This window comes from Colobus angolensis, unplaced genomic scaffold, assembly GCF_000951035.1.
Source record: "Colobus angolensis palliatus isolate OR3802 unplaced genomic scaffold, Cang.pa_1.0 Scaffold171, whole genome shotgun sequence".
In the NCBI taxonomy this organism is placed as follows: Eukaryota; Metazoa; Chordata; class Mammalia; order Primates; family Cercopithecidae; genus Colobus; species Colobus angolensis.
In genome coordinates, this window is record NW_012114833.1 from 1,587,804 (window position 1) to 1,611,937 (window position 24,134).

The 24,134-nt window shown below is 48.7% G+C and overlaps 1 protein-coding gene and 1 pseudogene across 4 annotated transcripts in view; one reads left to right on the forward strand and one right to left on the reverse strand.

Annotated features, from left to right (window-relative positions):
* The window catches only part of MORC2 (MORC family CW-type zinc finger 2), a 52,266-nt gene extending 32,360 nt beyond the window's left edge, over nucleotides 1–19,906 (forward strand). For 2 of the 3 annotated variants that reach the window (XM_011938343.1, XM_011938346.1), the window contains 20 exons: nucleotides 4,553–4,712; nucleotides 4,822–4,933; nucleotides 5,266–5,391; nucleotides 5,987–6,066; nucleotides 6,756–6,838; nucleotides 7,081–7,166; nucleotides 8,240–8,380; nucleotides 8,476–8,630; nucleotides 8,733–8,861; nucleotides 9,405–9,510; nucleotides 9,827–9,959; nucleotides 11,081–11,155; nucleotides 11,241–11,621; nucleotides 12,208–12,339; nucleotides 12,862–12,916; nucleotides 13,358–13,499; nucleotides 13,619–13,840; nucleotides 13,933–14,026; nucleotides 18,305–18,493; nucleotides 19,639–19,906. In XM_011938343.1, coding sequence (XP_011793733.1) covers nucleotides 4,553–4,712; nucleotides 4,822–4,933; nucleotides 5,266–5,391; nucleotides 5,987–6,066; nucleotides 6,756–6,838; nucleotides 7,081–7,166; nucleotides 8,240–8,380; nucleotides 8,476–8,630; nucleotides 8,733–8,861; nucleotides 9,405–9,510; nucleotides 9,827–9,959; nucleotides 11,081–11,155; nucleotides 11,241–11,621; nucleotides 12,208–12,339; nucleotides 12,862–12,916; nucleotides 13,358–13,499; nucleotides 13,619–13,840; nucleotides 13,933–14,026; nucleotides 18,305–18,493; nucleotides 19,639–19,707 — 2,670 coding nt within the window. In that variant the 3' untranslated portion in view covers nucleotides 19,708–19,906. The remainder of the gene's footprint in view (nucleotides 1–4,552; nucleotides 4,713–4,821; nucleotides 4,934–5,265; nucleotides 5,392–5,986; nucleotides 6,067–6,755; nucleotides 6,839–7,080; nucleotides 7,167–8,239; nucleotides 8,381–8,475; nucleotides 8,631–8,732; nucleotides 8,862–9,404; nucleotides 9,511–9,826; nucleotides 9,960–11,080; nucleotides 11,156–11,240; nucleotides 11,622–12,207; nucleotides 12,340–12,861; nucleotides 12,917–13,357; nucleotides 13,500–13,618; nucleotides 13,841–13,932; nucleotides 14,027–18,304; nucleotides 18,494–19,638) is intronic. The other variant, XM_011938345.1, reaches the window with a different exon arrangement.
* Nucleotides 19,907–20,259: 353 nt separating this feature from the next.
* On the reverse strand, nucleotides 20,260–24,134 carry LOC105509199 (annotated as a pseudogene). Its single transcript, XR_001001400.1, has 2 exons — nucleotides 23,992–24,134; nucleotides 20,260–21,771 (listed from the first exon to the last, which is right to left on the reverse strand). The product of XR_001001400.1 is annotated as a putative uncharacterized protein C22orf27 (transcript).

Here is a 24,134-nt window from a genome sequence, read left to right on the forward strand (position 1 = left end):
GCTGCTGCTGTTTCGTGAATGGAGGGGAGTTTGTGTCAGCTCAGGAAGGACATGGTGGGAACTGGATGTGGTCAGCATGGAAGATGACGTGTTGAGGGTACTAGGTACTAAAGTCTGATGGTGGTACAGTCAGAGGGCACAGCACCTCTTGTGGGTGGGATGAACCCAGAGCTCAAAGACAGCAGGGTTACTCTTTAGCATTGTGGCGGGGAGTGAGACTAACCTGGGGCTGGTGGTCTGCCACGAGCCCGCCCTAGAAGGGTGGTGAGAGAACCCTGTATGGTGTGGTTGAGAAGGTTGTAAGTAAAGACTAAGGAGTTACAGGCCTGTGGAAAAGCAGAGCAAGGAGTGTTGGGGGATGGAGAGGGAATAAGGGCTGTGGAACTCAGTGCACAGTCCTGGGACCTGGGGGCCTTGAGGAGAGAATAACATATTTCTGCTTCCTTTTCAGGGGCTCAATGCGCATTGGGAAGGATTTTATCCTGTTCACCAAGAAGGAAGACACCATGACCTGCCTCTTCCTGTCTCGCACTTTTCATGAGGAAGAAGGCATTGATGAAGTAGGTCCCATCCTCATGGTCTGAATCACCAGTCCCCGTTTCCTGAGTATCCGCAGGCAGTTTTCATAGGTTGTTTGCGATGCTAGACTCTTTGGGGTTGCAGGATTGGAGCACATTCCCCCAATTGTTACTCGGTTAGCTGGCTGGATGAGTTGGTTGAGGGGTTAAGGTAGATAACTTTAATGTGAGAGGAAGCAAAATCTCAGAGCACTTCAGAGAACAACTGTTTCTGATAATGAGACTGTCAAGTGGCAGGAATTAAGAGTTGGATTTGCAGCTCCTCTAGATCTGCCACTTGAATTCTATCTTGGGGGGAGTGTTACTGTGGAGCATTATTTTATCAGGGGAAGTATTTTGGGCTTCCCTGATCGTGTGTCTTTCCTATTTGATGGTGATTTTGTGGAATGTGCTATGAGCTCATTTTCCTTTTGAGAAAATGTGTTACTGTGTGTCAGAAACTATGACTCAGATACCTAGAGAGAGCCTGGGCAGGTAGTAAAGCAGGTGAGTGTATGGAAAACAGGAAAATAGAGCTGATGTTCTGGGTCTCACCTTGGGAATAGCTGCTACACAGCCCCAGTCATTACTGCTATGCTGGAAGGAAGGACTAACGAATCCAGAATATTCTGAGTTTAAATCATTTTGGTAATTGACTGTGTAAGCTAAACACACATTTGGCTACTTGTCCTTGTGGCTCAGATATCTGCAGAGCTGTTTCTGGTGAGGTCTGTGTCCCATCATTGTCAGGGATCAGGGCAGCTCTGTGGTCTAGCCAGCCTCAGACTGGGCTCTTATCTCCTTTCTTATTTAAGACATGGAGGCCAGGGCTTGAAAGAAGGGGGCTAAGAGGTTCTGTAGAAAGAAATCCACAACTTCCACAGAAGCAGGTAGTTGAATTCAAACTTACAATTTAATTCATCTGTGTTGATTAGCTGTGATGAAACTTGTTCTGGTTCTGTTTAGATCTGAGCCTTAATCATAGCAAACTTGTTCAGGTAGGGAATGGTAGGCCTTCCATCATTACATAGCAAGCCAGTGGGTTTGTTTGCATTTTTGGTGTGGTATGTGAGTTCATTCTGCATACTTGAGAGAAGCATGGCAGCTGGAAAGAGCAGGCTTCTAGGAGAAGTAGGACAGGAAAATACAGCCTGGGTTGGGGTTTTCAGGAATGTTTCCTGATACAGGACTGAGGATGGTGACAGAAGGGTATAGAAGTCAGTAGAAGCAGGCTGCTTAAGGCCCTGAGGGCTGTGGGAGGGGACTTGGCTGCAGGGCCACCTGGAGAAAGGTGGTGGCCTTTGGAGATCAAACAGGGCCAGGTTAGGCTTGACCTCAGGGCCTTGATGAATGTGTGGGGCTTTATTAAACAAGGATATGCCAGTATCAGATTTTTTTTAAGAAGGTCCATGTGGTGATTGTGTGGTGATTGGGTTGGAAAGGTTAGGGTGAGTGTTGAAGTGTTCCAGTTGAGAGGCCCAGGCTCTGTGTAGCTTGGTGGTACTCGCCCAAGGGAGGTGAGAGAAATACATGGAGTTTCCATCTCCTTAGGATGTGGGACCCACAGATTTGGTGAGTGATTGATTAGTAGAAGGTGAAAGCGAAGGGTAGGAGTCATGGATGACTCATAGGTTCTGCTGTGGCAGTTGGGGAATGGGGTCTCTGGAGTTGGGAAGAATGAAGAGGGGAAGTATGGAGGGGAAGAGTGTAAGTTTCTTCTGGACATGCAAAGTGAAGTCTGGGTCTGGCGTTTGGGTGAAGTCTGGGGGCTTCAGGATTCTTGGTAGCAAATGAGGTCACCTAATGGAGAGAATAGAGTGAGAAGAGGACCTGGGACCCAGAGCATGCCAATATCTAAAGGTCGGGGAGAGGAGAAGGGGGCCAAAGGGACAAAGGGGTAGCCAGAAAGGTAGGAAGAAAACTGGGCAAGTGGTACCATTGAAACTAAAGGAGAAGTGTTCCTGAAGGGGAGGGATGGGGTGCCCATGGGAGTGAACGCCAATGTTTAAAGTGATGCCATTGTCACCTGGGACTGCTGGGAAGAATGGGAGGCGTAGAGTGAGGTACAGGTTTGTAGAACACAAATGGAACTCAGTTCCCCTGGTGGAGAGGCTAGGTTGAGATTTTTTTCCTTACTTGGTGCTAGAAGGTCGCTATTTTGGATTGTACTCTAGTGCAAACTCAGCCAAGATTTCAAAATAAGATCATTTTCAGCTGAGGAGGAATGTGTCCAGACCAGCCCTTGGGTTGAATACTTGTAGCACAAAGCTTCTTAGAAACCAGCAAAATGGGCTGGGCGCGGTGGCTCATGCCTATAATCCCAGCACTTTGGGAGGCCGAGGCGGGCAGATCATGCAGTCAAGACCAGCCTGACCAATATGGTGAAACCCCGTCTCTACTAAAAATACAAAAATTAGCTGGGCATGGCAGTGTACGCCTAGTCCCAGCTACCTGGGAGTCTGAGGCAGGAGAATCACTTGAACCTGGGAGGCAAAGGTTGTAGTGAGCCGAGATCATGCCTTTGCACTCCAGCCTGGGCAACAAGAGCAAGACTCCGTCTCAAAAAAAAAAAAACCGCAAAATGTCTCAGACTCTTAACGGTTTATCACCCCAGCACTTGTTACAGAGTCCCTTTTTCCTAAGGGTTTGAACCCCTGAGGTGCCTAGCCTGGCTTGCTCTGCAGAACTCTGCAAGGGCTGCGGCCTCATAACCACGGAGGAAAGAGCCTCTGGGGAAGTGGCATATGAGGTTGGGTTTTTGAAGAAAGAGTAGGATTTTTTAAAACATCACTTAGACATTATTAAAATTAAATTCCATATAAATGGAAGAGAGTATTGAAATATTTGTGCAGTTTAGAGGACAATTTTAAAGCCAACACCTGTGTTGCCACCGTCACAGACTGATGTTAGAAGTGTCCTGTGTGCCCTCATCAGTCATATTTCTTGTGCCCCTGAAGGAACTGCCTTCAGGTAACTTTTGTGATAATGATTTCCTTCTTTTTCACTATAGTTTATCACCCTTGTATGCATTCTTAAATAATAGTTTAGTTTTGCCTATTTGTGAATTTTTTAGAAATGGACTCTTACTGTAGGTATTTTTTGTGTCCTATTTCATGTAACACTGTGTTTATGATGTTCATCCATGGGTTGATGCTAAAAGCAGTTCATTTGTATCACTACATAGTATTCCATTGTACTATTTAATTTGGCCACTCTAGAATGTATATTTGGGTTATTTTTATTTACTTATTTATCTGTTTTTGAGATGGAGTCTTGCTCTGTTGCCCAGGCTGGAGTGCAGTGGTGTGATCTCAGCTCACTGCAACCTCCGCCTCCCAGGTTCAAGCAATTCTCCTGTCTCAGCCTCCCAAGTAGCTGGGGCTACAGGCGCACGCTGCCACACCTGGCTAATGTTTTGTATTTTAGTAGAGACGGGGATTCACCGTGTTGCCCCGACTGGTCTCGAACTCCTAAGCTCAGGCAGTCCACACACCTTGGCCTCCCAAAGTGCTGGGATTACAGGCATGAGCCACTGCACCCGGCCTGGGTTATTTTTGTACATGTTTACTGGTACATATGTACAAAAGTTTCTCCTAAGTTATGTACTTAGGAGTGGAACTGCTGAGTTTTAGGTTATGTTATGTGTATTTACTGATTCACTAGATAATTGCAAATATATTTTCCCTAGTGGTAGGAGTAGAATTTTTACCAAATTAAGAAAATGACCAGAGACATCCCAAGCAGGGAACTTCTCATGCAGAGACCCTAAGCACATAAACCAACATATTGTGAAGGAAGTAGTCTTGTGTGGCTGAGTCTTGGGAAGAGGCAGAGGCCCTGAAGCTCACAGAGCCTCTGGTGCCAGGCTGTGGAGCTTGGGCCTCACCTACAGGGCAGTGTGGAGCTACTATGGGGAGACACAAGAGAGATGCACATTTGGGAGGAAGGCTGTTCTGGGGCTTCCCTTAAAGTGCCTGCTCATGTTTACTCCACAGGTGATAGTCCCACTGCCCACCTGGAATGCTCAGACCCGGGAGCCTGTCACAGACAATGTAGAGAAATTTGCCATTGAGACAGAACTTATTTACAAATACTCTCCCTTCCGCACTGAGGAGGAAGTGATGACCCAATTTATGAAGATTCCTGGGGACAGTGGTAAGTAGGCTTTAAGCCTGTAGCCCCTAGAATCTGGGAGGTCCAGAATCACAAATGGTGTAGGGGTGGGCCGGGGGATCTGGCAGGACAAAGGATTTCTGTTTCTCAGGAACATTGGTGATCATCTTCAATCTCAAACTCATGGATAATGGAGAGCCAGAACTAGACATAATCTCAAATCCAAGAGATATCCAGATGGCAGAGACATCCCCAGAGGGCACGTGAGTGCGGCTGGGAAGGGAAGGAGGCCCTGGAACTGGTGTTTGTGCTCTCAGGAGGTAGCTTCAGGGAAAGAGGGGAGAGCACATTCATTGCCCAGTGTTCTGTGGTACGGTCGTATGTAGGGCCAGGTCAGTTGCCTGTGGGGTACCTGTGCTGAGGACGTGAGAGGGGTGGGATGTGGTGCTCACATTAAGGGAGCACCGGTTCAGGGCAGCAAGAGAAGTCAGTACCTAACATGGAAAGGTATAGAGCCTGCAGAGAGGATGTTGTGCCCTTGGTCAGGCCTGTTGTGGAGCAGGTGACAGCACTTCTTTGTTCTTGCCCTCTTCAGGAAGCCAGAGCGGCGCTCATTCCGTGCCTATGCCGCTGTGCTCTATATTGATCCCCGGATGAGGATCTTCATCCATGGGCACAAGGTGCAGACCAAGAGGCTCTCCTGCTGCCTGTACAAGCCCAGGTAGGGGCCAGTGCACCCTGGCCTGCTGTCTCCCATGGGTTGAGGATGTGGCCGCGTTCCTCTGGGGCATTGTTGGAGGGATGCTGTATGAGAGACTCTGGCAGTGCTGACTACATTTGGGGCTTTAAGTTGCCTGTGATTGGTCATGGGGTCAGTTCTGGGTCCTAGGGGAGGGACAGGTCAGCTGTGGAGGTGGCTTACTAAGCTCATTGAGTGTGTGTGCCTCTGTGACAGGGAGGGTGCCCTGCCTGGCACAGTGAGCTGTCTGAGTCTCTCAGCTTCAGGGCCAAGGGGCCTTTAGGCACTATATAGGAAAGCAGTGGGCTTGGCTTATTCCCGAGGTTTGTTTCTGCTATGGGATGAATGACACCCCTGGTGAATGGTGAGGTTGCTTATCAAAGACAGCCGGAGGCTAAGGGCAAGTGAAATAAGAAATTGCATCTTTTTGCTGAATTGAGCTTGGATTTGTCTCATCGCGAGGGGCCAGGACAGCACAGCTTAGGAGGAGGCAGGAAGACAGGGTGCTTCCTGTGCTTGGGTGTGCCACCTGTCCCACTGTTGCGTGGGCTCTTAGCTTGCTTTTTCTACTGATCAGGATGTACAAGTACACGTCAAGCCGTTTCAAGACCCGTGCGGAGCAGGAGGTGAAGAAAGCAGAGCACGTAGCAAGGATTGGTAATGCCACTCTGGGTGCAGGAGTGGGGTGGGGGAGGGGTGCATGCTGCTTGTCGGCAAAGTGGGGTTCCAGGAAAAGGCTGAGTCCACAGCTCAGGGACAAGGCTGGTCTCCTGAAGCATAGTTCAGTTCCTTTTCAGCCCCTTTCCCTACAGGCCAACTCCCTCAGCATTTCTTCTTTCTAGACTCCACTTTCTTTTCAGCCATTTATAGGGCCTAAAAGTGTCAGCTCTTTGGCTTATCCCACTTAGTCCTCTGACCCAAATACTTGTGAAATCGCTTTTCCTGACTTCAGGGTAAACATCTCAAGGGCTGTCTCGCTGTTCAGGGCTTCTCAGGGTTTCTCGACTGCTTGTTGGTGAATGATTGGCTGAAGACTTCTTTAGCTTCCAGCTCTTGCTGAGCATTTAACTGGTTGCCTTAGGTGTTTTTTTTAAAAACCTGTTCTGGTTCATTTGTAAAGTTTCCTTGGGGCCTCCATGATAGGTCTGAATGCTAGATTTTCCTTCTGCAACTGACTGCAGTCGAGGCACAGAGGCTGCCCTCATATTGCTCATCAGCCATAGCTCCCCCCACTCTTCTTTTCCTTGGTGGTATACACACTTCTTGTTCAGTACTGTGGATCCAGGAGGGATGACCAAGAGTTTTGAACCTTTGCATTCCTTTCCATATTCTCTTCTGGGTTTCAGCTGAAGAGAAGGCGCGGGAGGCGGAGAGCAAAGCTCGGACATTAGAAGTACGCTTAGGGGGAGACCTCACGCGGGACTCCAGGGTAAGGTCCTGGCCCAGGTGGCTGTTCTCCAGCGTTTCTGGCATTAGGAGCCCATGTCCCATGAGCCTGGTCAAGTAAAACACAGCTTTTGAGTTTGTCCCCAGTGAGGGCCATTTTCTGTAGAAAGAAGTAAATTTCCACATCTTTGAGATAAATTGAGAAGTTTTAGATGTCATGTTTCAGTATTCCCTGCTGTGGCCCAGGGTGCCGCCTCCTCTTACCTGATGCCAATGTGTGTGCAGGTGATGTTGCGACAGGTCCAGAACACAGCCATCACTCTGCGCAGAGAAGCTGATGTCAAGAAGAGGATCAAGGAGGCCAAGCAGCGGTGAGTGCCAGGCCTGGTCTTGGATCTTTTAAACTGACGTAGCTTTTGGACTGATTATTGACAGGTTGCTATTCTGTCACCAAGACTGCTTTGTTTTAATGCCAAATGCTTGTTAAATGCCCCCTGCAGGAGGGAGGTCTTAATCTGAGCTCTCAGCCCCTTGAGTCATAAAGACAGGGCAGGGCTGACAGCCTCGGATCGAGCACCAAACCATCTTTTAGCACTGTCTTACTTTTTTTTCCCTTTTGATTTCTTTTCATTTAAAGTATATATAAAATGCTCATTGTATAAAACTTGAAAAATATAAAATGTTTAAGGAATAACATTTTAAAACTCCCTTATACTTCTACCACCTGGTAGAAGTTTTTATGTTACGTATGTATTTTGTCATATTCATTTTCTCCTCAGTGGTTACATATGTAGAATAATGCTGGAGATTGAGTGTTGTATATTTTTACATTTAGAACCAGCCTTTGTCTTGGATCATTAAGTTATCTGCTTGTCCAACCTCCATGTCTGGATCTACTTTGGACTCTGGCTTGATTTACAGTTTTGCCGCTTATTGGCCTCCTTGGCACAGGCATGGGTTTTAGGTTTCTTCTCTCCAAGTCCACTCCTCATCCATCTGCTTTTCAGCTCTAAGAGTTTGTTGACAGTAATCACATGATGGTGTCTTCTTGCACATGCTTATTGTTCTTGTGAATTTTTACCTTTTAAAATAATAATAATTTACTGTCTCACTAGTGGAATTTGAGGGAAGGTATGACGATAACCTCTTGTTTATTCCACCATATAATTGTCTTTGCACAGATTTGCAGCAGCTTCATAATAACCCATTCATATTTACACCCGTCCCTGTTGCCAAAAAGCCACACTCATGTTTTTAATTAGGGATGCTTCGAGTTGGTGCCCAGTGCATGTCTGTATCAAGTCTAACAGGTTACACATTGAATGGAGATTCAAAACTTTTGGCTTAACATGTCTCAAGTTTAAGCTTAAGCTTAACACATCTTAAACACTATGATGCTTGTGTGCTGATGTGTAGATCTGCTTGAATTTTTTTGTCTTCTTAGAGCACTTAAAGAACCTAAGGAACTGAATTTTGTTTTTGGGGTCAACATTGAACACCGGGACCTGGATGGCATGTTCATCTACAACTGTAGCCGGCTGATCAAAATGTATGAGAAAGTGGGCCCACAGCTGGAAGGGGGCATGTGAGTACTACCCACGGAGAGCTGTCTAGCCCAGGATAGTTGGCAGGAGGGTGTTGCCAGTGGGGTGACAGAGCTTATTCTCTTTCTCCCTGTAGGGCATGCGGCGGGGTTGTTGGGGTTGTTGACGTGCCCTACCTAGTCCTGGAGCCTACACACAACAAACAGGACTTTGCTGATGCCAAGGAGTACCGGCACCTGCTCCGAGCAATGGGGGAACACCTGGCGCAGTATTGGAAGGACATTGCCATTGGTAATGGGACTGGGCTGCTGGGCCTCTGCCTTTTCTTTTCACCTGAATGTAGGAGAGAGAGAGGCTGCCTCCTAAGATGATGTGTGGGTGTTTGCTTTCCAGCCCAGCGGGGAATCATCAAGTTCTGGGATGAGTTTGGCTACCTCTCTGCCAACTGGAACCAGCCGCCGTCCAGCGAGCTGCGTTACAAACGCCGGAGAGCTATGGAAATCCCCACCACCATCCAGTGCGGTGAGTTGTGTGGTTGGATCCCCCTGACTCATTTCCATCAGCCCACAAGCCTCTTTTCTCCATCTTCCTGCCAGCCTCCTGACTTGACTGACATTCATGGACTTACAGTCCCACTAGGGATCCAAGTCTGTTTGGTGCTGGCCCTGTGAGCTCAGTCTTGAGGCTTTGCTGAGTTTCACCTGTCCCTCTTGTGTGAGAAAGAAGGTCATCTGTCCTCCCAGACCTCTCCAGCTGCAGCCAGGCCAGGCTTACTTGGTTTGGTACCACATGGCTTCCGGTGTGCGTGGATGACTGGGCCAGGATCCTGATAAAGGAGGGAGAGGGGCTGGGGGTGTTAAGGAGTCCACCATAAGTTTCTATCCTTCCTGGAATCAGTGTCCTTGAGAAAAATTAGCATTCTCTAAGGATAGGCAGAGTTGGAGCCCGAGTGAAGATCTTTGCCTGCAAAGTCTGGGGCATCATTATGGTGGGCCTGTGAGAAGCCCGGATTACAGTTAGAGTGGTGGGGGTGGCTGATGTGTGGGGTTTTTTTGTTCTCTGCAGATTTGTGTCTGAAATGGAGAACCCTCCCCTTCCAGCTGAGTTCTGTGGAAAAAGATTACCCTGACACCTGGGTTTGCTCCATGAACCCTGATCCTGAACAGGACCGGTGAGCACATTTTCTAACAAGGGGATTGTGGGTACTTTTCTCCCCTGCCCCTCACCGTTCTCTCTACTCTTGGGATAAATAACTCACTGTGTTTCTTGAGGTCAGTGCACATACCTTATATCTCTGTCTTGCTGTACCTAATAAGTGCCCAAGAAATAAGAATTGATGTATGTCCTGCAGTGCATATGATTAATTTTGTGCATTGGGAACTCTGAAGTGGTTGCTCTTGTGACAGTGTAGACTGACTGAGAAGAAAGGTCCTTGCCCAGCTTGGGGCTCTGTTTGCCATGACCTCCCTAGTACCTTTTCTCTACAGGTGTGAGGCTTCTGAACAAAAGCAGAAGGTTCCCCTGGGAACATTCAGAAAGGACATGAAGACGCAGGAAGAGAAGCAGAAACAACTGACAGAGAAAATTCGCCAGCAGCAGGAGAAGCTGGAGGCCCTTCAGGTACGTGGGTCATGGTCAGTGGGCAGAGCCAGCCTGTGTCAGGGCTCTGCCTGGGACAGGAACCTTCAGTAACTTTCCTGTTCCCTCAGGCTCAGTTTTACCCTCCGCTCACCTGTGTGTGTTTGCCAAAGCTTTCCAACCCCAACCTCCAGGTCCACGTGTACTATTTTCCAACAGTGTTATTTTAAGAATAACACCTTGCTTATTCTTAAGAAAAATTGCTTATATATTTCAAAGTGGTCTAATTCATTTAGAATTTATAAAACTACAGAAAATAAAAATTCTGCCTTAGAGGTAACCATCATTAACCATACATCCTTCCAACTTGTCATGAACTCATGAATACCTACACATAATACACATGAATATATATTTTTTAATAGAAATAGAGAGATAATGCCATATATATGTTTTATATTAATACACACACGTGTATACTTTTTTTAGTACATAATTGTTTTGATGACTTTCTAGAAGTGAATTTAAAGGACTTAAAAGGTCCATTGTAAAATTCTGTGGCTTTTTGCAACTATTTCTAAAGTACCCTCCAGAGATGTGTTAATTTCTTATTATTTATCAGCAGTATATGAGAGTATTATTTTTAAATGTTGTTGCAAATTTCATAGGCAAAGATGCATGTTTTATAATTTAATTTCTTTAATATTTCTAAGATTGCATAATTTTCATGTGTCCACTTGTTTTGTGTGTGTCCACTTTTATTTCTTTTAGAATTGCTTATTCACTTACATTTTAATTTTTTCTTTGTTTTTTTTTCTAGATATGTCTGTGATATCAGCTGTTTATCATATTTAGTACAAAACCATTTCCCTTTTTGGCTTCTGTGTCTGTGCAGATGTGCTCTCACTAACCCATGATGTCTTATGCATGCCTCCCTGGCCAGTCTCTCAGTTGCTGGATTAATCACACAGTATCCTGTAATTTGCTGATAGTTGAGTATTTATGTATTTTGTGTCTCCCCAGTGAGAACAGGAGGTTTGTAAGAGTAGGACTATGGCTCAGGTTTTCTATTTTATTTGTCCCTGGTTCCAGACACTATCCAAAAAGTTTGCTCAAGTATACTAAAATATGCAAACAACTTCATCATGATGTTTGCCTTGCAGAAAACCACACCCATCCGCTCCCAAGCAGACCTGAAGAAATTGCCTTTGGAAGTGACCACCAGACCTTCTACTGAGGTGAAGTCCAGGGCCTGGGAAGGGCTTTTCCTCAGGTGTCTTACGCTAGGATCAGTGTTCTCACTCTCTGTGGGCCTTTTTTTAGGAACCTGTGCGTAGACCTCAGCGTCCTCGGTCGCCCCCTTTACCTGCTGTGATCAGGAACGCCCCCAGCAGACCCCCTTCTTTGCCAACTCCTAGACCAGCCAGCCAGCCCCGAAAGGCTCCTGTTATCAGCAGTACTCCAAAGCCCCCTGCTTTGGCAGCCCGGGAGGAGGCCAGCACATCCAGGCTGCTCCAGCCACCTGAGGCACCCCGAAAGCCTGCCAACACTCTTGTTAAGACTACATCCCGACCTGCCCCTCTGGTGCAGCAACTGCCACCATCTTTACTGCCCAACTCCAGGAGCCCTCGGGAGGTTCCTTCTCCCAAAGTCATCAAGACTCCAGTGGTGAAGAAGACAGAGCCACCCATCAAACTTTTCCCGGTGAGATGCTTGTCCTCCTCGATCCCCCAACCCAGTGTCAGTAGTGTAGGAATGGAATTGTGCAGTGTCACAGCTGTACTGGGGGAGCCTTGGGAAGATACTGAATCTAAAGCTTTGCTGCGGCCCCTGAGGAGGGGAAGCCTTGATAGCTGAACAGATTTGTTCAGGGCCAGAGAGCAGATTGGTTGCCTGTTCAGCGAGCTCTTCACTGCTCCTTCCGAGTTTTGGTCTGCCACAAACTTGAGTCACCTCCACTGGCTCTTGAAGTGTGGGCTTAGGTCAGTCATCTGGTGACAGCCTGAGTGGGCTGCAGCAGTGGTCGGTGGTTCTTGGGGAGGTGACAGCTGGCTGGCCAGGCAGACTAAGGTGGGAAAGGAATTGAGAAGCTTCTCCTATGACAGCTTTGAGCAAAGATCCTCATGGCACAGGGGCCAGTGGGTTGCTTGTGTACATTCCAAGTAATGTCAGGGAGGGATTGCAGGGAGTACAGTTCCTCTTGGAACAGCTCCTTTAGGCTAGATGAAATCTTCCTGCTCCCTAGAGGCTGAACAGGGCCCCTCACATCCTCACGCTCCTCTTGCTCTAGGCTACCCCTAGTCGGAAGAGGAGTATCGCGGTTTCTGATGAGGAAGAAGTTGAGGAAGAAGCTGAGAGGAGGAAGGAGAGATGCAAGCGGGGCAGATTTGTTGTGAAGGAGGAAAAGAAGGACTTGAATGAGGTGAGTGGTTGAGGTGAGGTTCTCAAAAGAGCCTCCCTCTCTAGGGCCTGCACCCCCCACCAGCAGTCTGCACCCCCTACCAGCAGTCTACACCCCCCACCAGCAGTCTATACCCCACACCAGCAGTCTACACCAGCTCTGTTTATATTTGTGTCATGAGCCTTCCAGAAGCCTAGTGATCTCTCAAGGACTCTCAGTTACACAAGTGACTACACATGGTGCCAGATAGGGTCTTGAGTGAGACTGGCTTCTAGCTTAACCACAGGCCTGAAGTCACACAGACGTACATCAATGAAGCTTGAAATACATTATGTCCCTTGCCTGCTGTCTTGTTTATAAAGGTGGCAGAAGGGTAGGTACCTTGGACAGTGATTTTGGAGTGTGGCTCTCAGCAGGGCTTGGTGATTTAAACTGTAGCACAGGCAGTCGTGAAGATGGCTGATGACCCCGGGTGGCCAGTAAGGCACAAGTCTGCTCTTGTGGGGCACTGGGGATGCCTCTAATAGACTGCCCTCCACACAGCTCTCAGACAGTGCTGGGGAAGAGGACTCGGCTGACCTCAAGAGAGCTCAGAAAGGTGAGCTGGGGGAGTGACCTGGCAGCCTGTGGCGGGGGTGGGAGTGGGAGTGGGAGTGGAAGTGGAGCCCCTTACCAGCAGCAGTTTACCAGAGGCTCATGGAGTCTTTCCTGGGTCTGGGCGCTTGTGCAGCAGTGGATCCAAGTCAAATCCTAAGCAGAATTCTGAAGGGATCACCCCTTTGTGGTTATTTTTAACACTAATTCCTTGGTGTTCACTCCTGGCAATCACTTACTCTTCTGCTCTTTGGCACCCTCATGACAGATGGGGAAGGAGACCATGGTGGCTAGTCCCTGGTTTCTGTGTCCCTGGTGTATTGGGGGCAAGCATCTAAGTGTTCCTGTCCTCCAAACCCTGGGAACTGCCTTTCTCAATGTGGCCCAGGCCAAGTGAGGGACTCTAGGCTAGTTTTCTGACTCGCACCTCTGTCTACATTGTCAGATAAAGGGCTGCACGTGGAGGTGCGTGTGAACAGGGAGTGGTACACGGGCCGTGTCACAGCCGTGGAGGTTGGCAAGCATGTGGTGCGGTGGAAGGTGAAGTTTGACTACGTGCCCACAGACACGACACCAAGAGACCGCTGGTAATGTCCCAATCAGGGAGGAGCAGTGGTTCCTCGAAGGAGGTATCCCCGGCCTCCCTGCCAGCAGCCCATCCTGGGAGCCCAGGTCAGACGTGACATAAGCTGTGTGTCTTCCACAGGGTGGAGAAAGGCAGTGAGGATGTGCGGCTGATGAAGCCCCCTTCTCCGGAACATCAGAGCCTTGACACGCAGCAGGAGGGCGAGGAGGAGGCGGGCCCTGTGGCCCAACAGGCCATAGCCGTGGCAGAGCCCTCCACTTCCGAATGCCTCCGCATTGAGCCTGACACCACTGCCCTGAGCACCAATCATGAGACCATTGACCTGCTCGTCCAGATCCTCCGGTACATGTGGCTTTTGTCTTCCCACCCCAGGGCAAGCAGCAGCTCTCTGCCTGCTCCATGCCGTTCTGAATTACTGTCCCTGCCTTCTTCAGGAATTGTTTACGGTACTTCCTGCCTCCAAGTTTCCCCATCTCCAAGAAGCAGCTGAGTGCTATGAATTCAGATGAGCTAATATCTTTCCCTCTGGTGAGTCTGGCCTGAACTTTGATTCCACACTGTTCATTGCCCCACCCCTGCCCCTGGATTTGTTGTAACTGTTGTGATTGTGATTGTTATGCTTGGTGCAGTTGCTAGCTCTCAGCTGTGTGCTCCATCTCAGCCAGACTCTCTTCTGCTGAAAGAAGAAGAGACTTTATGATGTGGGGAAAAAATTGGCTTAGCTGGATATGACTCGGGTGTGCAGAAAGCCAACCCCTTCCCACCACAGGTGCTAGGAGTTGACTCATCCCTTAGGGATAGCAGGTGTAGTTTGACGTTTTATGACAAGCATACCCCCTTTCTTCTGCCCTAGCAGAGGGAGTAAACCTGTCCCAGGCAACAGTGAAGAGCTGAGGCTCAAAGTGCATAGAACTTGACACTCAGAAGGAGGTACAGAGAAGCTTGTGATGTTTGGACATAAGCACTGGGTCTTACTTAACCCAGCAAATGCTGAAGGGATGCCTTGCCCAAGCAGGTGTCTGCTGGACCTCATAGTGAGCAGCAAAAGAGAGTCTTGCCTTCAAGTGGCTCAAGACTCAGTAGAGACTGAGTTGTTACCAGGTAGCTGGACGTGAGGGCAGGAGCAGTGAGTGCTGAGAAAGTGGATAGAAAGGCTATGGAGGGCTGTGGTGGCCTAGGGGGCAGAGAGAGCAACTGAGTTGGAAGAAAATGTGCATTTTGCCAAGTGCCTGCCTGTGTAAGTGAAAAGGAGTGTTTGAGGTGGGGACTTCTGTGAGCAAAGGCTCTGGGGGTGGGGTTAGGGCAGCAGGCTGTGTGGTGAGCATTTAGGGTAGAGGGGCCTGAAAGCCAGGATATGATGGGTCTTGAATCCCCAGTCTGTCATACTGGCTTAAACTCTGTATGAAGAGAAGAGTCTACAAAAGTTTTGAGCTGAAGGAATTGTTATCCAAACCATATCTAGGGCAGCGGTCAACACATTTTTTCTGTAGAGGGCCAGTTGGCAAGTAATTTCAGGTTCACAGGCTATACAGTCTCTGTGGCAACTGTGCCATTATAGCATGAAAGCAGCCACAGACAATAATGTCCTGTGTTCCAGTAAAGCTTTATTTACAACAACATTTGGCAGGCTGATTCGGCCCAGGGGCTGTAGTCTGCTGCTCCTGCCCCTAAGGGAGTAATTTGGGTAGCAGCGTGTTTGGGTAGAATGGGTGGATGGGAGATGCAGGGGCGAGGAGGCTGGTCCTATGTAAAAGGTCAGAGGTGAGAGAATGGGAACAGGAGCCAGTGTGGTGGCAGTGGGCTTGGGGGTGAAAGGGCTGTGTCAGAAGTCGTCAGACTGATCATGGATTGTAGGCAAGTGACTCAGGCCTGTGGGAACTGGAGGTTGATGACAAAGCTATTAACTAGGAGAGAAAAATGGGTAAATGCAACGAAGGTGATGAGTGGAGGTTTGTATAGCGCCAGAAATGCCCTCACTATGTTTCTGGTGATGTGCAGTGTATAGGTGGAAATCAGGGACTGACACTTGGAGGGAGGGGGAGGTCAGGGCTGGAGATGGGGCTCTGGGAATTGTCCACATGAAGTGGGATGATTTTTCTAGGATAGGAATAGCTAAGTTTTCTAGGAAAGAGGTTCTAGAAAAAAGACAACTGGAATGGAAACTGCAGGATTAGGATTAGTATATTCAAGATGTTGGGTCCTCATGGGGCAGTTGTGTGCTTGATAAAGTTTGCCAGAGATAAAAACATGGTGTTTGTCTTTATTCTACTTTTTAAAATGTGAAGTGAAGCGGGAGTTGAAGCAACTAAGGCTCGGTAGTCTGTTGGTCAGTGACAGACCCCAGATTTGAACCCAGGTACTTTTTAGGACTTGCTCTGTTCACGATGCTGCCTTGCTCTCCTGGCAAGATATGAAGGGGTGGTGCTAAGTGAGCGAGCTAGAAGGTGCAGAAATCACAGCTGCTTCACAGAAAGATCCACGCTTCAACTTTTGTCCTTGTTTAGGCTGCAGGTGCTCTCTGCAAATCCTAGGAGGAAATAGCAGCTAATAGGGTGGCTAGGTTGGCCTGGCATCTTCTTGTCAGATTTGTTGATTTTGGCTTAAAGTTATTGCCAAACTCAGAGTAGAGCCTAGGTGTAGCAGGATCTCTGCAGTGGGCTTGAATGCCTGGGTCCAAAACAAAGTCTGCATGAGTGTCTAAAAATAGTATATATTAGGCTGGGTGTGGAGGCTCAGGTCTGTAATCCCAGCACTTTGGGAAGCTGAGGAAGGTGGATCACTTGAGGCCAGGAGTTTGAGACCAGCCTGGCCAATATGGTGAAACCCCATCTCTGCTACAACATACAAAAAATATTAGCCAGATATTGTGGCACATGCCTGTAATCCTAGCTACTTGGGAGGCCGGGGCATGAAAATCGCTTGAACCTGGGGAAAGGCAGAGGTTGCAGTAAGCTGAAATTGTGCCACTGGACTCCAGCCTGGGTGACAGAGTGAGACTGTCAAAAAAAAGTATATTAGGCCGGGTGCAGTGGCTCATGCCTGTAATCCCAGCACTTTGGGAGGCCGAGGCAGGCGGATCACAAGGTCAGGAGATTCAGACCATCCTGGCAAACATGGTGAAACCCCGTCTCTACTAAAAATACAAAAAAAAAAAAAAAAAAAAAGCCAGGCATGGTGGCGGGCGCCTGTAGTCCCAGCTACTCGGGAGGCTGAGGCAGGAGAATAGCGCGGACCCGGGAGGCGGAGGCTGCAGTGAGCCGAGATCGTACCACTGCACTCCAGCCTGGACGACAGAGCGAGACTGTCTCAAAAGAAAAAAAAAGTATATTAGCTTTTTTTTGTACAAGGAGCTATAATACCAGTGGATCACCTTTGTTCTGCTAACTGTAATGTCTACAACTACTCAAAGTATTTTTTTTTTTTGAGATGGAGTCTTGCTCTGTCACCTGGGCTAGAGTGCAGTGGCACAATCTTGGCTCACTGCCAGCTCCACCTCCTGGGTTCACACCATTCTCCTGCCTCAGCCTCCCAAGTAGCTGGGACTACAGGCGCCTGCCACCACGCCCTGCTAATTTTTTGTATTTTTAGTAGAGACGGGGTTTCATCGTGTTAGCCAGGATGGTCTCTATCTCCTTACCTCATGATCTGCCGGCCTCGCCCTCCCAAAGTGCTGGGATTACAGGCGTAAGCCACCGCGCGCGGCCATCACTCAAACTATTTTTTTTAGCATCAGGGATAAAACAAAGTCTGCTGTTCATTATGTCCTTGTCAGTTATGTCCTTTATACTGTACTCGTCAGGAGTTCCATAGAGCCTCAGGAGCCCTGCAATATTAGATTCAAGTATCATTTTGCAAAAAAAACTAATGTAACAATTATATGTGAATCTACAATTACCTCAAAATAATTAAGAAAAATTACTACAAACCATGTCTGCTTTCAAGATGTTGTATACTGAATTTTAATACTTTGGGGATTGCTCCAGCATTTATTTTGTGCTGCCAAGGCAATTATTGTTTTGTGTACAAGTTTCTCTTGCTATCTTGGTTTTAGTAGGATAAGGTGAATGACACGGTTCAATACTTGCCAGTAACAATTTTAAAAAATGGCATCTAGAAGCCTCTCTAGGCTGGGCAGCTCATGCTTCTTTACAGAAGTAAACACCAGAGTTGATAAGACTGCAGTACCCAGCTAGCACCTGCTGGTTGAGGCGTGTGTGTTCATCACAGTGGCCTCATCATTCTTAGTGATTTACGAGTAAGTCATGTTATAAATTTGAACTTGGAAAATAAATTGAACCTAAAGAGGTACTGCTTACATTGTTTTTCACACTGAGATTCCATGTAACATTTCATTTAAAATAAGTATTCTGCTCCCTTTTACAAATTTGAAAAGCCACTAGAAAAACTGCTTGTTTCCTACTTCACCCGCTGGAGGTTTCAGGTACTCAGGGAAAATAGTAAAAAGCTCTGATGCTGCAGAAGTATATACTGCTCCACAGAGCTGGAGATATCTGCTATTAGTTGGTAGGTGAAAAGAGAACTGACGTGAGTGCTGACATTGTTGGGTATGTCTTGGAAGTGGATGGCTAAAAGGGCCGTACTGAAGTCAGACAGGTTATGATTGAGCATGAAAGAGTGATTCTGTCATCCTTTTTTGCCACTTGGAATGGTAAGAATCACCCCTCATGTGTCCTCATGGCCTGCTGTCTGCCAGAGCACTGTGCTGAGTGCTTCACCTGTGTGCTAATTGTCTTCTTCCTTGTGACAGCCCCTTATGTACCCTCCCTCTTGCTGTGCTCCCAACAGAAAGAGTACTTCAAGCAATATGAAGTAGGGCTCCAAAACCTGTGCAATTCCTACCAGAGCCGTGCTGACTCCCGGGCCAAGGCCTCCGAGGAAAGCCTGCGTACCTCCGAGAGGAAACTCCGCGAGACGGAGGAGAAGCTGCAGAAGCTGAGGACCAACATCGTGGCACTCCTGCAAAAGGTGCAGGAGGTGAGCCCGGCAGCTTTCCTATTGCAGCTGGACCACCTGGTCTCTCAGGGAGGGGGGCCTGGGACCTGTTCCTGTTCTCACAAGAATCTGTGCACTCACAGGAATCTGTGGTTCCCACCCTGGCTGCACAGCACCCTGGCAGGAGAGCTTGAGATGGTGTGGCTGCCTGGGTCTCAGCCCAGCCAGACCCATAGAACCAGGCTTTTTCCCTTTAGACATTCTGAGGTACAGCCTGGTTTGAGAACCCTCCAAGCCATAAAAACGAAGTTCTTTTCCACATGACGCCCAGATGGGATTGGGTAGCCCAGAGGTGGGGAGTGCCCCTTAGCTTGTTGGTCCTTCATCCAGACAGTAAGCATGAGGGCCTGCTCTGTGCCTGTCCTGTGGATACAGAATGAACAAGACAAGCCAGAGAAGGTTCCTGCTCTCACAGCCTGCCAGTTTGGTGGAAGAGACAGAATTACTGATGGTGGTTCCTAAGGAGATACAGTAAAGTGTTGGGAGGCCACTTGACTAGAATGTTCAGGGCCTTAGGCATTTGGAGACACTGGAAGCCAGCCATGCAAAGAGTGTGACATGAGCATTCTAGGCAGAAGGAAGAGGAGCAGGACTTGAGGCCTGAGCAGGGACTTGGGGGCAGTAGGAACAGAGGCAGGGCTTGAAAGTTGTGGGATTTGATCCTGAGAACAATGGAGATCACTGGAGGGGTGTGGCATGATCCAGATTTCAGTCTCAAGACACTTACCTGGTTGGTTGGAGGAGGCCTGGAGGGGTCAAAGTTAGAACCAGAGCCTCCTGTGAGGAGGCTCCCACAGCTGTCTGAGACAGTGGTGGCCTGGACCTTGGGCAGTGACAGAGAGAAGGGAGAGAAGTGGGCATATTTGTAGGATCTGAGGGAAACGTAAATCTAAGACAACTGGGAACATGGGGTAGAGGCAGGGCGGGCACGGGAGATCTGGGCATCATCCATGCACAGTAGATGGAGGAGGGGAGAATAAAGACAGGACAGAAGCCTGACATCCAGGGTGGGGTGGGAGGTGGGGGAGGGGACTCTGGGCTCTGTCCCAGAAGCTGAGAGAAGGTGTAAAGGTGGCCCCCCAATCACTTTCTGGCCCCCTGTTGACTCCTGCCCTGCTCTATTCCAGGACATAGACATCAACACAGATGATGAGCTGGACGCCTACATTGAGGATCTCATCACCAAGGGGGACTGAAGGCGGGAGAGCAGCTCCCCTGCCCACCTGCCCACCTGCCCTTCAACCCTGTAGCTGCAGGGGGAGGGGGCTTCATTCATGGGTTGGTGGTCGCACCTTGGTTTGACTTACATGGGACATTTGTGTTTTTGGAGGGAAAGATACCCTGATTCTTTGAATCTTCCTCCTTAAGTTTATAAATATTTATTTTTTAAAAGAAGATGCTGTGCCTGTGAGACCATACTTTTTCTTTTCTTTTTTCTTTTTCGGTGACTGCAAAGGACAGAGAACCTTTCCACTTTGGCCACACTGGGTTGCTAAGCCGGAGTCACTTCAGCTCCTGGCTCCTCAAGATAACGGCGAGTTCAGTGCCATCTTAGAGAAGCTCCAGGGGCAGGGCTGACTTTTCTCCTAGAGGAGGAACAACGTGGGGATCTGAGGGATGGGAGGGAGACTTCCCCCGAGTGGTGGTCCTGCTGGGGGCTCAGATCCAGGGACCCAAAAGGGGGGCTATGTAGGAGGTTCCACATTGGAGGGGCTCTCTCTTGCAGCTGTCAGAGTTGGTCCTGGCTGTGGCGTTGTCCAGACAGCTTGAGGGAAAAAGATCCTGTCTAACCACCTCATCTACCACTCAGGTTCTTTGTGAAGGAGGGATTTCTTTAGTTAACCATGGACAGTGAGTTTCTCACCGCAGTAACTTGAGTCCAGGTTGAAGGGGACACAGATCTGTGGTGAATCTCTGATTTGGGTAGCACACAGAGTGTGGAACCCCACAGGACTCCTTAGGGAAGGAGCTTGGGTGTGGAAAAACCCCTGGGGCTGAGCTAGTGACCTCCATGTGTGGGTGCAGCAGGGCCCTGGATGGTGCCAGTTGATCTGGACAGCCTATTGATGTTTTTCTACTTCTACCCTTTGGCTGGGCCCCACTGAGCCCCATCAAGGTGCCTGAGGAGGGGGCCAGTGAGGTCCCCTGGCCACAGGGACTCCAGAGGCATCTCTGCAGGAAGCACACCATGCCTTCCCTCCATGTCCCATCATAGTGCCACAATCTGTGTCCCTTAACTTCTCAGGGTCAAAGACGAAGGCAAGGGTTGCTGAATTTTCTCTTTAATGGCCATTGGAAGAATCTGGTTCAGTTTTTCCCAACTCTCTTCCCACTCGGATTTGGGGCCTCTGGGTTTTCTGAAGGCACAAGGACTATGACTTTGTACCACTAACTTGTGGTTCAAACCTGGGTGTGTTTCTGGCATCTCCCAGATCAGCAGTGGCCACCCTGCTGCTCCGAGGCCAGCAGAAGACTGGGAAGCAGAGGTGAGGGATGCAGGCCACACTGGAATGGGAAGTCTTTCCCCACTGGATGTGCCTGTGTCTGGTGGGTTTTGGGCCTTCCCAGACTACCTCTCTGGGAGAGGCCTGTTTGGGGTAGTACACTTGAGAGACCCTGGCCTCTTCTGCTGGAAGACTGTCCAAGTCGTGGGGTTTCTTGAGCTGGTGATTCCTCTGCCATCCTGCTGTCTCTGTTCATCTCAGGCAGCATGGGGTCCACTTTTGTCTCCAAACCTCATGTTTTAATCCAAATGCAAGTTGGTTCTGCATTTTTACTGGAGGGTAATCAATTTTTAAAATTCACACACATGTAATCAAAATGCAATACTATAAACTTCTACTGGTGAGACTCCTGAACTCGGTCTGTTTTCTTCTTAGTAAAATTCAGCACCTTCCTTCTCTTCATTCTTTGTACCACTGTGGCTTTAAATGGTCTTCAAGTTATTCCTCCTCATCACCTCCATTGTTTTATCTTCACCCCCTTAACACCCATAGAAACAGACTGGAGTTCTTGAATGTTTTAGCTTCAACTTCTAGATGTGCCCACTGTGCTTTGTTAATGCTACCAGTTGTGCTGAATGCAGCCTGTTTCCCAGGCAGAGATCCTGCCACTCCTGATGGGAAGATAAAATGCAGGGGTCCTCTTTGCCAGTTTCCTGGGAACATCAAGGGACAGGTGACCAGCTTGGAACTCTTTGATGACTTCGGAGGAGGAAGATGGTCTGGCTGATCTGTGGTGAAAAGGTCCTTTGCACAAGGCTGCAAGAAAGTGAAGGGCAGCAACGCTGGTGTTTAAGGACCGAGAGGAGTGGGTACTAGGGTGTTTTGTTTGAGATGGGGGTCTCACCCTGGTCACCTAAGCTGGAGTGCAGTGGCACGATCTTGGCTCACTGATACGTCTGCCTTTCAGGCTCAAGTGATCCTCCCACCTTAGCCTCCCAAGTAGCTGGGACCACAGGCACACACCATCACGCCTGGCTAATTTTTTTTTTTTTTGTATTTTTGGTAGAGTTTCATCACGTTGCTTAGGATGGTCTCAAACTCCTGAGCTCAAGTGATCCACCTGCCTCGGCCTCCTAAAGTGCTGGGATTACAGTGTGAGCCACCATGCCTCGCCTAGGGTGTTTGATTTTTAAGTGACACATACACATGGTAAACATTAAAACCATCTAAAAGGCTGGACCATGAAAAGCAAGGCTCCCTTCTCCCACCCAATCCCTGAATTCTCCCTGGAGAGTATCCCTCCTAAGTGAACACACTTCCACTCTGTTCCATTTCTGCCTGTTAACTACTTAGTGTAGCTTAGTGTAGTGGAACCTGCTTCAGAATAACCCATATGGGTCTTCTTTATTCTCTTGAACCACAGAGCATTTCATGTGTTGATATATTGTCTCCTATTTATGGACATTTGGGGTTGTTTCCATTTTTTTGTTGTTGTTTTGAGACGGACTCTTGCTCTGTCACCCAGTCTGGAGTGCTGTGGCATGATCTCAGCTCATTGCAGCCTTCACCTCCTGGGTTCAAGCAATTCTCCCCCATCAGCCTCCTGAGTAGCTGGGACTACAGGTGCATGCCACCATGCCCAGCTAATTTTTGTATTTTTTGGTAAAGACAGGGTTTCACTACATTGGCCAGGCTGGTCTCAAACTCCTGACCTCAAGTGATTCACCCACCTTGGCCTCCTAGTGCTGGGATTACAGGCATGAGCCACTGCACCCGGCCAGTCACCATTTTCATCCAGTAACTTGCAATGCACCAGGCCTTACCAGGGCCACTGATGGGTTCAGCAGACATTTCTTTCTTCAAGCTGGCAAGGCCTCAGATAAGTCACTGCCCATTTTGGCTCCCCATTCCTCTTCTAAAATAAGGGAGTTGGGTGATGGCAGAGGCTTTGCAGCTTATTCAGCCTCAGGGCCTGTTACCTACCTAAAATTTATCTAGAAGCCCATATGGAAAGCCAGGAGTCCTGGAGCTGCTCTGGTTGAAGCTGGGATGGGGGCCCAAAGCTCCCTGCTGTTCTTGACCCCCACATCTTTGCTTCCAAGATTCACTGGCACCTACCTGCTACCTGTGTAGGCCTTCAGCTGCTTACTCTTGTCCGATGTGGGGGTAAAGTGCTTACTCAGCAGCCATCCTCATGGCCTAACCATTTGGCCAGTTTCAGTGTCCCTGAAGGATGGAGGAGGGCTGGGCTTCCATGGAGCCTGAACCGCAGGTGCCTTCAGCACTTCCTGGGGCTCTGGACAGGTCAGCAGCTGCCCACCAAGGCCTGGAAGGTAAGGGGGGTTCACACCACTAGGGCAAACTTGGATCAATAAGAAGGGAAGGATGTGACAGACGTTATCCCTCCTCTTTTCTTGTCCCCTCTGGATTCTATTGAGATGCTTCCAGGGATTCTCTGAGGCCCCTTCCTGCCCCAGTAACTGCAGGTTTCTGGGGAAGTCGTGGCAAGCTCTAATCCCCTACCTTTTTTTTTTTTTTTTTTGAGACAGTCTCGCTCTGTCACCCAGGCTGGAGTGCAGTGGTGCCATCTCACCTAACTGCAACCTCCGCCTCCAGGGTTTAAGCAATTCTCCTACCTCAGACTCTCTAGTAGTTGGAATTACAGGCGTGTGCTACCACACCTGGCTAATTTTCGTATTTTTAGTAGAGACAGGGTTTCGCCATGTTGGCCAGGCTGGTCTCGAACTCCTGGTCTTGAAATCCATCTGCCTCAGCCTCCCAAAGGGCTGGGAGCCACAGCGCCCGGCCTAATCCCCCACTTTGATTTACTGTCCCTCCCCACATCATTTCTTTCCTTATTGAAAGCTCTGGGTCCTCCCCAATGCTCCACCATGTAAACCAATCTGTCCCGCTAGGTTTGGTGCACCGCAGTGGGCAGGGGGAATCTGTCAGAAGGTTGAGTTTTTGAGTTCCTCATGCTTAATTATCAGCGACCACAGCACAACACGTGGCCGAGGGTGGGTTGTAAATTGTCACCTGGCCTAGAGGACGCAGCCAGGACCCAGCACTTGGCCATCTCTGTAGAGGCTTCGCGGGTCTGTAGACTGGTCATGCTCAGTCTAACACGGCGTGGTTATGAACGCCCGTTATGAACGGTTCATAGCCAGTCAATGGTTATG